Source organism: Galeopterus variegatus, unplaced genomic scaffold (genome assembly GCF_000696425.1).
Source record: "Galeopterus variegatus unplaced genomic scaffold, G_variegatus-3.0.2 Scaffold4289, whole genome shotgun sequence".
Classification (NCBI taxonomy): Eukaryota; Metazoa; Chordata; class Mammalia; order Dermoptera; family Cynocephalidae; genus Galeopterus; species Galeopterus variegatus.
Genome location: NW_007730400.1, coordinates 71,099 through 87,037, shown reverse-complemented (window position 1 = coordinate 87,037; position 15,939 = coordinate 71,099). Strand labels below are relative to the sequence as shown.

Genomic DNA, 15,939 nt, shown 5'->3' with positions numbered 1-15,939 from the left:
AGGGAGGGAGGTGTCGGTGATGGGCCATAATAATCATATACAGTGTATATTGACAAAATAAAAATTTAATGAAAAAATAAATAAATAAATAAATTTAAGTAAGATGAATTGATATATTCCACAGAGTTCCACAGAAGCTTCTGCCTATGACATAGATGTCTGGAATGAGTGTCACCCCCACTCAAACAAAAACATAAAGTGGACAATGACAAAATCATAAATGTCCTTGAATCTATCAGAGAGTTTATGTGGCAGGGCAGTCTAATAGTCTGAATTTCAAGAAGGGACAGAACTCTCCAAGGAGAGGACATTTAGACTGCTTAACTTGTAACAGAATATGGAAGGAAGAAGTGTTGGCCACAATACAAGGAAGGAAGAGGAAATCAACTAAAATGTTAAAGAATTACTAAAAGCCAAATAAGGGCTACAATATACAACCTCTGGTAGCCCAAGGTACAGAGGGAGTTAGATTGCATTCACTTACACACTTTCCAAATCCTCTAGCAGGTGTTCATGAGAAAGATGGGCAGAGTGGGAGCTTAGAGAGCCTCCCTTGGTTTGGAGGAATGCAGGAGGCATGCATGTGGGAAAGGCATGAAACTTTGCCTCCCTGCCCAGGCCCCTCTTTTATAAGGAGCAAGAAGGCCTAAGCGACTGGGGGAAAAGGAAAATCCTCTCTCCCCAGGTCACATATAAAGACCCATTGCTGCTGGGGCAAGTAAGAAAAACCTTTACCACTGGGAGGGACAAGATTCAGTCCTGAGCCCATGATTCTATACCGATACTATTAAGGGTCTCCTTCCACAGTGGGAAGGGCAGAAACTCTCCCCCACAAGACCAGCCACAGATACAAGTCAAGGTATAGCTGCCACAGGGAAGAGGGGAGAGAATGCTGAGAAAAGATCCATCCCTAAGACCTAGGCACAGGGGACCTACTAAAGACTGAGGCTGAATTGAATTAAAACAATGGAGAACCCCTTTACACCTCTCCCACTACCAGCCTAGTATGCATTAGCAGCTGGGGGATGGGCGAGGGCCCAGAAAGAGACTCGGCAGTACTGTGCTGAGCAAAGGTCTTCAGCCCCAACCTAAAGAACAAAATAATGCTAGAGGATGTGAAACCTATGGTACACTCAAGGCAAACATAACAACAACAAAACGTAAACCCAGCTCAATTTCTGACTAGATTGACCAAACCCCACACAAATGGCCTGGCAGAAGAGGCTTGCCCATTTCCAAGCACTAATAGTATTTACCTCCATCTCTACTGTTTTATTGAATACAAGCAATGACTGGTATTCAATTAAAAAAAAAATGAGACAAAGAAGAAAAACCAACTCATTTCTCATTGACAAAGCCATCTACAGGCGCATATGACCATATACAGAAATGACCAAAATGTTTGAACTATTGGATGGGGACTTTAACTCTGATTAACATATTAATGAATCTAGTTGAAAGTATGGATAATATGTATGAATGGATATCAGCAGAAAGGTGGAAACTATAAAAATGAGACAAACTGAAATAAAAAACAAAGAATCAGAAATGAAGATTATCTTCAATGGACTTATCAGTAGTAGAGTTGCCATAGATGAGGAAACAATCATGAAACTGTAATATGGGTCAATAGACATTACCCACACTGGCTAGCCGGTTAGCTCAGTTGGTTAGAGCACCAACTTGTGACACCAAGATCAAGGGTTTGAATCCCCTTATCAGCCAGCCACCAAAAATAATAATTACCCAAACTGAAACCTAAAGAGAAAAAGAATGAAACTACAACAATGGAGTATTCAAGAGCTGTGGGACAATACCAAATTGTCTAACATATGTAAATGGAGTCCAAGATGGAAAAGAAATTGTGCAGAAAAATATCTGAAGAGATGATACTTGAGAATTTTCAAAATATAAGAAAAGACAACAAATCACATATCCAAGAAGCTCAGATAAACCCAAGAACTTTCTTATAAAGGCAAATATATACTTACCATATAATCAATCCCACTTTGAGGTATTTACACAAGCAAAATGAAAACCCATGTCCATACAATAGCCTCTATGTGAATGCTTATAATGGCCTTATTTATATTTACTAATATCTGGAAACAATCCAAATGCTCAACAACTAGCAAATGGATTTAAAAAGCAAACAAAACCCTCTGCTACAAACATACAATGGAATTCTAGTCAGCAATAAAAAGCAAAAAAAATTACTGATACATGTAACAATACGGGTGAATCTCGAATACAATATGCTAAGTGAGAGAAAGAGACCCAAAAGGCTATGTAGGATTCCAATTATATGACACTCTGGAAAAGGCAAAATCTATACAGACAGAACACAGATCATCAGTGGTTGCCATGGACTGAGCAAGGGGATAAGTGGATTGACTACAGAGACAAGGGGACTTCGGGGGTTGATGGATTTATTCTATATTTGATCATGGTGAGTGTATTTAAAAATGCATAACTGTATAACTAAAAAGTAAAATTTTACTGTTTGTAAATTATACTTTAAAAAAACCTGATTTTTTTTTTTTTTTTTTGATGACTGGCCAATAAGGGGATCAGAACCCTTGACCTTGGTGCTATCAGCACTATGCTCTAAACGAGAGAGATAACAGGCCAGCCCTCCTGATTTTTTTTTTTTTTTTAACTGAGGTGATTTAAATAAACGTTTGGGTAGTTTGATGATAGGTTAGATCAAATGTAAAAGTGGTACCAGAATGGCTTTTTTTTTTTTTTTTTTTTTTTTGATGACTGGCCAATAAGGGGATCAGAACCCTTGACCTTGGTGCTATCAGCACTATGCTCTAAACGAGAGAGATAACAGGCCAGCCCTCCTGATTTTTTTTTTTTTTTAACTGAGGTGATTTAAATAAACGTTTGGGTAGTTTGATGATAGGTTAGATCAAATGTAAAAGTGGTACCAGAATGGCTTGAAATTCGTAAAATATTGGCCGAGTTGTTATGAGTTGTTCCAAAAACGAACAGCAATGCATGTGTTGATCCTTAAGACCCTTCCTATTTCAGAAGTTGGAAAAACCGTACTAATGTCTTAGGACTTGTGGCTTCACCATTTTATAGCTCGACAACCAGGAGCAGTTTACTTAATCTCTCTAAGCCTGTTTCCTTTTCTATAAAAGAGGGATGATCATATTTGCCTAAAGGGTAGGGTTGCCAGCTAAAATACAGGATGCCCAGTTAAATGTGAATTTCAGATAAACAAGGAATCCTTTTTTAGCGTATGTCCCAAATATACTTACGCTTTAAAAATGATTCGTTGTTTATCTGAAATTCAACTTTAACTAGACGTTCTGTATTTTTGTATGCTAAATCTGGCAACCCTACAGAGAGGTTATTGTGAGAATAAAATGAGACAGTGGCACGAGACGTTCGCCCCGTGTTTGTCATAACAAACGCTCACTGGTAGCTAACGCTGCTTTAATCCCAGCCCCTCATTCATTACTTGTTCCTTTATTCTTTTGCCCAATTTTTAAATAAATCAACGGTACTCGTGGCTCTTCGTGCCAAGTAGGCACGAAGGAACCAACCCGAAGGGAGCTTCAGGGTGTACGACACCAAGACCCCAACTGCCGAGCGAAGAAATTCCAAGAGTGGGTGACGTCATGACGCAAAGGCCCCGCCCCGGAGCAGGCACTAGACGCGTAAATAAGACGTCGACAAGCCGGGCGCCGGCCGCGGGGCCTCCCGGGATTGTGGCGGTCCTCTCTCTCAATTCGGAAGCCGGCGCTGCCTCCGGACGCTCTCAAGATGGCGACCTCTCTGGGTTCCAACACCTACAACAGGCAGAACTGGGAGGATGCGGTGAGTGTACCTGCCGGAGGAGGACGGAAGGAGCCTGCGAAGCCGGGCCCCATGCGGGCAGGCAGGACTCGGGTTGCGGCGCGGTCCAGGAGGTTCCGGGGAGGAGCCAGCGCCGCGGCCTAGCGTGGCCAGAGCAGGAGGTTGGAGGAAGGGGGCTTAGCCAGGGTCCCGGAACCAGCCCCCTTTCCATCTCTGCCCCCTCCAATCTTTTCGAGCTGGTTTTCTTTTCTCCCGCCGCCGCCGGAAGTGCAGACAGCGTCCCCTCCCGCGACCCGGCCGTGCTGGACTTCGGGTTCCTGCCTTGCCCTCCACCCCCAACCCCGTCACCCCCTCTCCTCAAGTGTGACTGAGGTGGCAGGGTCTTCGCAGCTTGGGCCTCAACCAGATTTCCCATTTTCACCAGGACTTCCCCATTCTGTGCCAGACGTGTCTTGGAGAAAACCCATATATCCGAATGGTGAGTGATCGCATGTGAAACAGAAGTTATTGTTCTGTCAGTGTTGTGGTACTTGCACACAGTCTGTGAAGTGTTTCTCTTAGCCAGGCAGAGCAAATGATGCTTTTTTACTACCCTACAGAGCAGGACCATTTGCAAAGGACTGTCACGCTTATTCTTTCACTTAGGAATTCATCGACCATCCTGAAGCATAGGAGTCATGATAATAGCTAGTATTTGCTGAGCATTTACCTAAAAAGTGGGTCTGTTGACCAGAGAGAGTTTGTCTTTTCGTTCAGCAAGTAAGGAGTGGATCTGGGATTTAAATTCAAACGTTCTGATTCCAGGGACCTCAGCAAGTTAAGAGGAGAACCAGGAGTGAAAACTAGGTTTGGTGACTCCTAGTCAAATGCCTTTTGGCCACTACACCTTGTAATCTCTTTAGTGTAAAGTATCCCCTATCCTTATAAACAAGGGTAAAATTAGCCACAGTTAATAATAATTAGCTTAGGGCTGTATTGTGATCAATCTCAGAGGTGTTGTTACGTTCGAGATGTTTGAATAGCTTATGGAAACAGAAATTTTACTATATAGCAGGGCATCAGCACAGGGTGAGTCTATAGTAGTTACCTTCTTCCTTTGTAAAATGGATTGGCCATGGCCACATCCTGTCTGACTTAAGGACTGTGAAAACTATTAGGAATTTTGGTTCTGGGGAGCAAAGTTGGGAGCCAGAAATGAACCTAAAAATTGTGGCTCTGCAAAGATACTCACTTACTTGGTATTAGATCCATAGACTCTTGAGAGATTATAATTCATAGTACATCTTTAGAATGTATATCCTTCTTCCCACCAAAAGTTGGGTTTTTTGGTTTTGTTTCTTCTTTAGGATTCCGGGGATTGATCTCCAGACACATTTCTTGGGTTGTATTTAGGGAAAGTGTAGACATCTGTTTTTTTCCTGTAACTCCAATTGTTTTCTATTTATTTCTATTTCAGACCAAAGAAAAGTATGGGAAGGAATGCAAAGTAAGTGTGTCTGTTAAAGAGTTATGATTTTATTTTCCTTTCCTCTACTAAATTAGCCTTCAACTTACTCAGCTTTAAGGTCCTCCAATAAAAGTCAGCACTACACAACTTTCATATGTCATTGATATTTTCATTGGCTAATAACTGTTTAGGGTGGGAGGTAAGAAAATGAGCCCTCTGATGTAAGGATTCTTAACCTGATGTCCAAGAATGGGCATTCAACCTGAGTTTTTGTATATCGGGTATTGTATGACAATGCGTGGGAGCATTTTTTCTGAGAATGAAGGTCATAGCTGTCATAAGATTCTCAAAGGATTATATGACACTCACCCCGCCAAAAAAGATTAACAGTCACATTATTAATGGTACTTACCTCTGGGGTGGTAGGGGGACTTTGACTTTTTAAATATTTCATTTCTGTACTATGTGAATTTTTTAACTACTGGGAAAGGGTGCTGTAAATTGGTTTGAACAATCAGATAATGCTCAAATTAGATGATTGCCAAACTCTCTTCTAAACCCTAGATTCAGGGATCCCTTCTTGAATCCCCCATTGTTTTCAGATATCCTGGATTGATTGTCCATGTCAAGATCATTAACACTCTGTGGCTCTTGCTTTGTGTTCCAGATCTGTGCCAGGCCATTCACAGTGTTTCGCTGGTGCCCTGGGGTCCGCATGCGTTTCAAGAAGACTGAAGTGTGCCAAACCTGCAGTAAATTGAAGAATGTCTGTCAAACCTGCCTCTTAGACCTAGAATATGGTATGTTTACTGCCCAATAGGTATGAAAGTATGCAGGTGCCTTAAAACAACAAACCAGTCTTTTTATCTCCCACTTTTCACCCTATCTCTGGTTTTGATTCCACCTTGGAGTATCTGCTGTGCTCTGCTTTTTCCAGGAAGAGAACCAGGATTAGGCTAATCTAGAGTCCTTCCTTTTGTCTCAGTCATGCGTTAGGACTGATATATTGTTACTGTTTCAGAGTAACTGCTTTGGGGAGTGTTTTTTTTTTTTTTTTAAACTGTAGGTGACTTTTTGTTTATGAGAAAAATAATTTTTTTTTTTTTTTTTTGTCCTTTTGAGACCGGCCGCACAGCGCTCAGCCAGTGAGCGCTGTGAGCGCACCGGTCATCCCTATATAGGATCCGAACCCGTGGCGGGAGCGCTGCAGCGCCGCACTCTCCCGAGTGCGCCACGGGCTCAGCCCGAGAAAAATAATTTTGTTAAAGAGTTTTTACTATACAGTAAGATGGAAGGGAAAAGGAAAATGTGTGAGTTTATGTATGTTAAGTTCAGAAAGTTATTCTGCTAATCAGAGTCCTAACCATGTTATTATTTAATGTTATTTATATGTTTGCTAAGGGGGTGTTCTGGTCCTGGAATAGAGTGACCTTTACATGACTGTGACTATCTGTAGGATCTATAGGGCCAGCCCAAAAATAAACCACTTTTTATGTTTATTTTAAATAAATCATGTTATAATAAAAACTAGATACATTATTAATATACAGTTCAAATCTGACTATAACCAAAGTTTGTTCATCTAAAAGATCTTCTAAAGCATTCACTTCACCAAATTTCGTTACAGCTTAGGAATTTGGACAATTTCTTAGAATGCTATGTAGCAATACTAGCCTGATGGTGCTTTTATTTATTTATTTATTCATAGTTTATTTTTTTTTAGCATAGTCACTGTTACAAATCATACTTATTCTTTATGCCCCTTATCCAATCTCCCCTCCCCATCCCCACTTCCCCCACTGATTACCAAAGATTTGTTCTCTCCATTTGATAGATTAACTGCTCCTCTGTCAGTTTGTTGCCTAGATGATCTTTCCAGTGCTGAGACAGGTGTGATCAAGTTCTCCCCTATTATAATAAATCAGGTGCTTCTTCTTTTACTCTGGAGTGTGCTTTGTGGAGAGAGAGCACCTCTTGGGCACTTTCATTTTGCCTTTGCAAAATGTTTTAAGGATTTATAAAAAAAGTATTGACCCATGTGCATGCCAGAAGCTTGGGCTGGTAATGGGACACACCCAGATACATGAAGAGCATTTCTGTCTGTCGGCCTCATTGGGGTTTCTCTCTGATAGGCCTGAATAATGCCACAGTTCTTAATTTGAGACCCTTTGTGGATGTGATGGCCTCACCTTCCTTCTCATTCCTTTCATTCAAAGGGGCCACCTCCGATTCTGAAGATAATTTGTTCGTTTTTTTTTTTTTTTTTTTTTTTTTGGTCTCTGCTGGCCTCTTATTGTGTCAGTGAAGTTGCGAGTCTGGTGTGCCATCTGCATGGTGGCTGTGACTGCTGCTATAGGGACTAGCTGCCTTTGCAACAGCCATGGCAATTGAAATAGCTATGGAACGCTACCCATGTGGAAATGGTATGTTTGGTGTGTTCTTTACCTGGCTGTGGCTGGGTTCAGCTTCCCCTGGCTCCATGCCTCGGGACCCCAGCGGATCCCAGGGACAGTCATGGCAGCTTGCCTTGTTATGGCTGAGTTTGGCTTCTCTCAGCTCCATGCCTCATTCTAAGATGTTGTGGAGCAGTTGGGGAGGGGGAGAGAGAAAGGGGAAGGGGAAGTAGGATGAGAAGAGGAGAAAAGAGGGGAGGTGTGATCAAGGCCTGTGGCACCCCCCTCATTCTGGCAGGGGAGACCAGGGGGCTTCCAGCAGGAGCTCGGTCATTGCTGGGCTGGATGCAGATGTCAGAGGGCTGTTGCTGAAGCCCTTGGCCCCCCACCACCCCAGCTCAGGACCTGGGGCACTTTCTGCAGTGGCTCAGTGGTCATCACTGGACTGGTTGGGGATATCAAGGTCACGTGGCTAAGTCCCTCGGCCTCTCACCACCCTGGCTCGGGAACCTTGGGTGTTTCCAGCAGTAGCTTGGTGGTCATTGCTGGGCTGGTTGCAGATGTCGGGGGTCGGGGGTGGCTGAGGCCCTCAGCCCTCCCTCCTCTCTGGCTTGGGAGCCCAGGGGCCCTCCAGTCCTTCTAGGTTTTATAGGTGCTCTTTGGTGGTGTTAGACCTTTGCTAGTTAATATCAACTTTGTCTCTGATGTGTGGGAATTTTGTTTTTTCTTTCAGTTCTGTGTTGGATTATTTGCTGTTCCTACCACGTAAACTCTGTGCTGGAACTAATTTTGCTTACTTCTAAAATGGAGGAACTTCCTGTGGGAACCAGCACTTGAGCCCTGTAGTTTAGCTAACCTAAATTTCTTCATTCCTGCAGATTCCCTAGGAAAGGCTTTTCATGCAGCTCAGGTTTTAACTGTTGACATCATATGTATTTCTGGGTCTTGTGAGGTCTGGTACATCTGGGTTGTGTGGAAACTTTGTTCTGGGCCTGAGTGTTTTCAGCAAACTGCAGTTCTGTATTCCTGACCAGTCTCCACTGAGTGGTCCTGCTCTGACTAGAGGCAGATCAACTGTTCATGCTGTGCCCCAGTATTCCCCCAGTGGGCCCATCTTCCCCACCACCTGTACTCCAAACACTTCCCAGGGGACGGACCATGCGCCAGTCCCTTGTGATGACTCATCGGCCTCTGAGTGGCTCCTCACTCCTGTTTGGGTCCATGGGAACCCTGTCAGTGGTCTTGCTGATCTGGGGGCCACCAAGGTTCTTTTCTCCCCTGCCGCCTCCAAGCAGCTTCATACAAAGGGCACAGCTGTGGCTTTTGCCAGCTTTTGCTCCGTGTGCTCACCAGCTCCAGACTTGAAGTGGCCAGGGCTCAAAATGGTGGGAGCAGTCCTTTCTTTCTCTCATTGTGGCTTCTTCTGCCTTCATGAACTCCGTAGGTTTCTCCTCCTCTTCCCCTGAGCTCTAGTGGCCCCAGCTTGGCTGTTGTTGCTTTCTAATAGTTGTAAATTGGTTGATTTGTGGGAGAGAGTGACACTGGGTACTGACTATTCTGCCATCTTGACTGGAAGCCCTGATGATGCTTTTAAAGAGTTTGAACAAAAATATAGTAAAGTCTTTGGTACCAAATAGGAAAGTGGAGAAGGGAAGGATGATATATTATTCTGCATACACATTCAGTATGTGAAAGTTTTTAAATATATCTGAGGTTTTTTCCTCCTTCTCTTTGTGCCAGGCCTGCCCATCCAAGTTCGTGATGCAGGATTATCTTTTAAAGACGACATGCCAAAGTCAGATGTCAACAAAGAGTACTACACACAGAATATGGAGAGAGAGGTATGCTGCCATTTTCTTAATGTAGTTTTATATTTGATAAGACACAGTCTATAATTTACCTCTTGAATTTGTCATCCCCATGTAGATCTCTAACTCTGATGGAACACGGCCAGTTGGCATGCTGGGGAAAGCCACATCCACCAGTGACATGTTACTCAAATTGGCCCGGACCACACCCTACTACAAAAGGAATCGGCCCCACATTTGCTCCTTCTGGGTGAAAGGAGAGTGTAAGAGAGGAGAGGAGTGTCCATACAGGCAAGAACTGAGCTGCACTTTGAGTGTTTGCTTTCAGATGATCAGTCATCTAAGAAGTGGGAGATGCTAGCTTAAACTATTTCTGCTTTACAATCTAAAGTTAATACAACTAGCATGATATAGCTCATGTCTTAGAACTATTACATTTAGAAGAGCTTGATTAAATTGTAGTTTTTACTTACAACTGAGCCTTGGGAAACTAAATTGCGATGCCATATAATATAGGTGCTGACCTTAAAAGTTACTACCGGAGAAGTCAGTTCTCCCTGTCATAGTATAAATGGCTTGAATCTCAATGTATAGTTGAGCATCTGTATTAGGAGTTCTTAACTTGGGGTTGGTTAACCCCTCTCCACAGCCCCCAAAATAATTTATGTCCTATTTCTGAAGCTGGGACCATAGCTTTAATCAGATTCGCAGTGAAACGCAAGTCCTCAAATATGTTAAGAACCATTGACCTGGAGAGGGGTAACCATGTGTCCCCTTTTGGAGATGGGTCATGCCAAAAGTATTTCTTTACAAGGAAAGTTTGGCAACCTAGATTGCTATTTTAACAGCTTTTAGGAAAATGGGAAGTTCTTGTGTGATACAGTAAATCCCTTGGTTTTAGTTCTATTTTGACAATTATATTTTGATATGGCCATGGTTACTAGTTCAAACGACATTTCAAAGTATGTATTTTGGACTTTAATATGTAGTTACTGTTGGTTAATACCAACATTTTTTCACCTTTATGCATTGTTCATTCCTGAATCATAGACATGAAAAGCCTACAGATCCTGATGACCCCCTTGCTGATCAGAATATTAAAGACCGATATTATGGAATCAACGATCCTGTAGCAGATAAGCTTCTAAAACGGGCTTCAACAATGCCTCGTCTGGATCCACCAGAGGATAAGACTATCACCACACTATATGTTGGTGGTCTGGGTGATACCATTACTGAGACAGATCTAAGGTTTGTGGGTATAATTTTAACATATCTTTTTGCTTTTAACTGCCCTGAAATAATTTATTTGCAAAAACACAGGCAAGTGTGATAGTTCTTTACAAAGTACATTTTTCTTTAGCTACTCTATAGTTAGTATCATGCTGACTAGATGTTTTATAAAATTGTTCTTTATGATGCCAGAGTAGTAATATTTATCAGTAGTGCTTATCCATCCACACATATGGTAATAATTACATGGGATCTATTTGACCTAATGGCTGATTAGAATTTTTTAAGGATGGCACACATCCGAGTATGATTAATTGTCTAGGGGAGGGAGAGCTTTGTGATTATAAAACTCTTATGGTTTAAATTGTTGGCTTTTAAAAGAGACTGGTATTTGATAAATTTGTATTATTTTTGGCTTGTATTATGCTTGGCTAGATGAGACATCTGGGCAGATAGTAATGGAAATTACCTCTTCCAAAGAGATAAAGTGGAGAAGAAACTCCTGTAAGTTTATAACCTGCCCTTGGTAGCTTGTCTCTATTAAACCCTATCTAAGTGAGCTAGACAGTCCCTAGGGGTCAGTAGACTTTTTCTACAAAAGGTTAGATAGTAAGTATTTTAAACCTTTGTGGGCCATATACAGTCTCTGTCACATATTCTTCTTCTTTTTATTTTTTTTCTTTTTTTTTAACCTTTAAAAGAAATTTTAAACATTCTTGGCTTATGGGCCATGAGAGCTGTAGTTTGCTAACCCCTTATCTAGGGTATAGGGCTTAGGGTCCCTAAGGAACCTTTTGGAGCCCCCTTTCCTCCATGAGAAAAACCTGGAGATGTTTGAGAACCTTTTTACTCATTATTTTTCTTTCCTTCTCTCAGTAAGCACCACCCGTAGTAGGGCAAGACATGGGGGTAGTTAGGTAGATAACCAGGGGGCCCACCTGCCTAGTGATGAGTCAGTGAAAGAGTTAATAATACATTTTTAATCTCTTGGGAATGTCTGTGTTGTTAACTCCTATATTTTCTCTGCCTGTATCCCTTCAGAAATCATTTCTACCAGTTCGGAGAGATCCGGACAATCACTGTTGTGCAGAGACAGCAGTGTGCTTTCATCCAGTTTGCCACAAGGCAGGCTGCAGAAGTGGCTGCTGAGAAGTCCTTTAATAAGTTGATTGTCAATGGCCGCAGACTCAACGTGAAATGGGGAAGGTGAGAATTAGAATATTTAAAAATTCTTTATTGAGATTTTCAAGAAACTTTCATTATCTGGAGACATCTTTCTGGCTTCAAAACCTTTGCTTTTATCCACTCCATACTGTGCCATTTATGGGAAAAGAGTGTTTGCTGAAGAGGAGGCAAGGAGTGAAGCAACTCCATTTGACTGGGGAATGAGAGAAGCAGAGGTGTGAGATAAGGTGGGACAAAGTGCTGATGTCCTGTGTGCATATGTGTCTCCCAGATCCCAAGCAGCCAGAGGAAAAGAAAAAGAGAAGGACGGAACCACAGATTCTGGTATCAAGCTGGAGCCTGTTCCAGGACTGCCAGGAGGTAAGTGCAGACTTTTTGCTGACTTAAGTTCAGTCTGCCCTGTTGTTCCTCTGTTAGAAGACGAGACCCAGGTCTGGCTCTTACAGCAGCTCCATTCTCCCAGCAAGGACCTCTGAGGTCCTGAGGTCTTCCTTAAAGGTGGTGGAAAGAATGTTGCACAGTGGTCTTCCCCTTTAAATGTTGGCAATTTTGTCTCCTTCAGCTCTTCCTCCTCCTCCAGCAGCAGAAGAAGAAGCTTCTGCCAACTACTTCAACCTACCCCCAAGTGGTCCCCCAGCTGTGGTGAACATTGCCCTGCCACCACCGCCTGGTATTGCCCCGCCCCCACCCCCAGGTAACTTCATCTTTCTTGTGGCCCAGAGAAATCCTTATGAAAGTTCTGTCTCACACCTCACCATCATGTCTAATGCATCTAAATCCTTTGTGTTTGCCCCGTAGAAGTCTATAACTAAGCCTGATGTGTTGGGATTCCTGATATTTCATTTTTTTCTTGGCTTGCCAAGGAGAGAAAAGGCACTAGTTTTCTAAAGATCTGAGTATATGTATAATCAGAGTGGGAGTTGTTGGATTACAGTGAACTATCATCAGTTTGTTCCCTGTTGTAAACTAAATCCTAACCTATGCCCTAGAGCACTATTGCTGAAAGTGTGAGCTGCGGGTGGGTGTCATTTCACAAAGCTTGTATTACCTGTCTGTGACAAAATAAGGAGCTTGTGCCAGAATGTAAATCAGTGAACCACTTCCTTCATTAAGAATGTCTTGTTACAGAAATATCCAGTGAATTAAACAGTGTGCTTGGGCATGTAACTGAATTTCATTTCGGCTCAAGCTCTTTATCTTGTCTGGCTAGTAATAAACAGGTCAAGGACCGGCACTTTGTATAGCCCTGCTCTAGAGAATGTCAGTAACAATGTGAACAGTGTAAGGAAACCATAGGTAGCCAGTTCTCCTGTGGCAGAGCCCATTCTCTTGGAAAAAAAAAATCTGGTTTTGAACATCCTTTCTGTCCTGGTATCAAGCATTGAGCTTAATGATGATAAGGTCTTGCCATCAGCCTGATTTCCTCCTCACCTCCTAAATCCTGATTGAATCCTCTCTGGTAGGATTTGGCATGTTTGATGAATAACAGAGGCTCAGGTGACATACTGGCAGATACCTTGAGTCCTTTGGAGTTTTTTGGACTGAGGGGAAAGGTTCTAAAACCGAGGAAATAATGCAGATAGATACTCCTAGGCTAGTCCTGTGAACTGACATTTGCTTAAGCCCCATGTCAGCCTTGATTTTTATGTAGGTGGTTTTGACCTTAGAAAGATTCAGAAGTTTGAAAGGTTGCCAAGGGAACAATAAGCCTAACAAATTTGTTCTCTCCCATCTGCAGGTTTTGGCCCACACATGTTCCATCCAATGGGACCACCCCCTCCTTTCATGAGGGCTCCAGGACCAATCCACTATCCTTCTCAGGACCCTCAGAGGATGGGAGCTCATGCTGGAAAACACAGCAGCCCCTAGCACATTATCACCACTCTGAGGCTCTATGGAAGAAAGGGCGCATAAAAATCCCAGTAAATGAATCTTGTCATAAATATATTTTTTCCTTCCTTTATAGTTTCCATGGTAGCTGAATGTGTTCAAATGTGGGTAGTCGGAGAACAACAGCCAGGCTTTCCTACACATATTCAAAGGATCAGTGGACCTCAAATAAGCTGCCATGGACACATCTGGTTACTACTACAACATGCTTAATAAAACCTAATGCCAGTTCTCCTTACCTGTGTAGGGGACAAGCAGATGGGTGAATTGGAATGTCCAGTGGAGTTACCATCCCATTTATATGTTTATTTTGTATCTTTGGGGAGGAGGAGAGTGGAATTGACCTGCAGTAAAAAAAACCTTTTGACCATTTTATGTCCATTGGGTATTTTTCCTTTTTATCATCTTGGAATGTCCAGTGGAGTTACCATCCCATTTATATGTTTATTTTGTATCTTTGGGGAGGAGGCGAGTGGAATTGACCTGCAGTAAAAAAAACCTTTTGACCATTTTATGTCCATTGGGTATTTTTCCTTTTTATCATCTAAAAAAAAAAAAAATTTACCAGTACTAATCATTGTAGTGGCATAAGTGTGATTTAACTCTCTTGAAGTCACACCTTCAGAAAGACAGGTAAAGACCAGCACCTAGCACAGCTCAGATCTTTCCTTTTCCTTGTTTATTACTAAAGGAATCTGACTTCTTTTGGTTTTACTTTTCTATATCACCAAAAAAAAAGAGAGAGAATTATTTTTTATTCCTATAGGAATAAAATACACAATATCATCTATATCGTGGAATATCACAAAACAAATTTCATGGAGCTGTGCACCATTGAAGAAACCTGGTGTCTGGGATGAAATTATTATAATGAACTTCCTTTCTTTAACAAACTGAAGTGAAAAACATTGGAGTGAATTTGAATGGAAGACTTTGACCTACAGCTGGAACTCTGATCTTCAGCTGGAACTCTGATCTTCAGCATTCACCTTCGTGTGTCTTCAGCGTCTCATTGTAATTTCCTGCTTCTGGGCAGGGAACTGTTTGGTCTTAGAATATTTGAATGAACTGAATTGTAGATGGTAAAGGAAATTTGATGTTGTATTGTGTTTTTTGTTTTTAAATAATTAAAATGGGTCAATTTTCCAAATGTGGGCTTATTTCTAGATTTCTGTTTTCTCTATCCTTTGGTAGCTGAACTTGAGGTCAGTGGGAATTAGAAACAAGTTAATATTGATGTGAATTTTAGATATTGATGTAAAAACTGCTTTGATTTTTATCTCTCTACCCATTCCGTGATGGTAAGAAGACCAAGGCTTTTTAGTACTTTCAAGTTAATTGTTAGGTTGAAATAAGATGAAACCATTTAGCTGTAAATCCAAAATTTATCTGTAAATCCATTTTTTCTGAAGCAAATTCCATTTCATTTTGATCTAAAATGTGTACTTCCAGGATGGACCTACTCCATATGATGCACACTGTTTTAGCTTCTTTGCAGAATTTTTGTTCTCTAGAGAGCTTCATCTGCCATATTTCGTTTAAGATTTAAACATAAATCTAGAAGCATTTGGAAAATTTCATTTTATTTCTAGTAATAGGAGAAGCAACATAGAGTACTTCCAAGTATTTTTGTATCCTTTTGTATCTGTAGATAGATACTTGTATAAATAGATAACTGTCCAATTGTGTATTCTTGCTTTTTCAGGAAGGAGGAGATTCCAAATTTTTTGCCTTATCTGGTTATGGATTTTTTTTAAAAACATCATAAATTGAAGTATAGAATAGGTGCTCAGTCTTAAGTAAATCAGAATTATGAGCAATTAGGTTTTGATTAAAAACTCTTAGGTGCTTACTAAATTCCATTGCCTTTTCCTCTAGGGCACATAGCTGGGGTTCACTAAGTGAAAAGTCATTTCGGCCATTCCCAGACCTGGCCTGTAAAAACATCTCATCCAGTCCTCATCGCTCTTTACCCATCCACTGGCTGAATGCACAGGAGAATAAGCCCTGGAAGAAGGCAGAGTTTCACAATGGAAGGAGCCTGGGTTCCTCTATCACCACTTGGAGGACAGTATTGTGATATGAGAAAGTTTTGTTGTATTAAGCCAATGAGACTTAGAGATTTATCTGCTACAGCAGCTAGTATAACTCTAATAAAAAAAAAAAAAACAGA

The 15,939-nt window shown here is 41.6% G+C and overlaps 1 protein-coding gene across 2 annotated transcripts; it reads left to right on the top strand.

The window, feature by feature from the left end:
* The first annotated feature begins 3,660 nt into the window (after positions 1-3,660).
* On the top strand, positions 3,661-15,939 carry RBM22 (RNA binding motif protein 22). 2 transcript variants are annotated; one of them, XR_551555.1, is made up of 12 exons: positions 3,725-3,831; positions 4,235-4,288; positions 5,267-5,296; positions 5,925-6,057; positions 9,391-9,491; positions 9,577-9,749; positions 10,509-10,709; positions 11,733-11,897; positions 12,148-12,236; positions 12,439-12,570; positions 13,615-13,798; positions 15,645-15,939. XR_551555.1 is itself a non-coding variant. In XM_008587213.1 (11 exons), exons 1-11 carry the CDS (start codon positions 3,778-3,780, stop codon positions 13,743-13,745), a joined length of 1,263 nt encoding a protein of 420 aa, XP_008585435.1. In that variant the 5' UTR covers positions 3,661-3,777; the 3' UTR covers positions 13,746-14,140. The 2 variants fall into 2 exon arrangements, 1 of the variants encoding a protein (XP_008585435.1); XM_008587213.1 differs by lacking the exon at positions 15,645-15,939 and having other exon boundaries at positions 3,661-3,831; positions 13,615-14,140.

Excerpts from the sequence above, each read along its gene's own strand:
- RBM22 (XM_008587213.1), top strand. The coding sequence starts at position 3,778 with ATGGCGACCTCTCTGGGTTCCAACACCTACAACAGGCAGAACTGGGAG. Across the intron at positions 5,297-5,924 it reads AGTATGGGAAGGAATGCAAA|ATCTGTGCCAGGCCATTCAC; the intron begins GTAAGTGTGTCT and ends TTTGTGTTCCAG. Across the intron at positions 12,571-13,614 it reads TGCCCCGCCCCCACCCCCAG|GTTTTGGCCCACACATGTTC; the intron begins GTAACTTCATCT and ends TCCCATCTGCAG.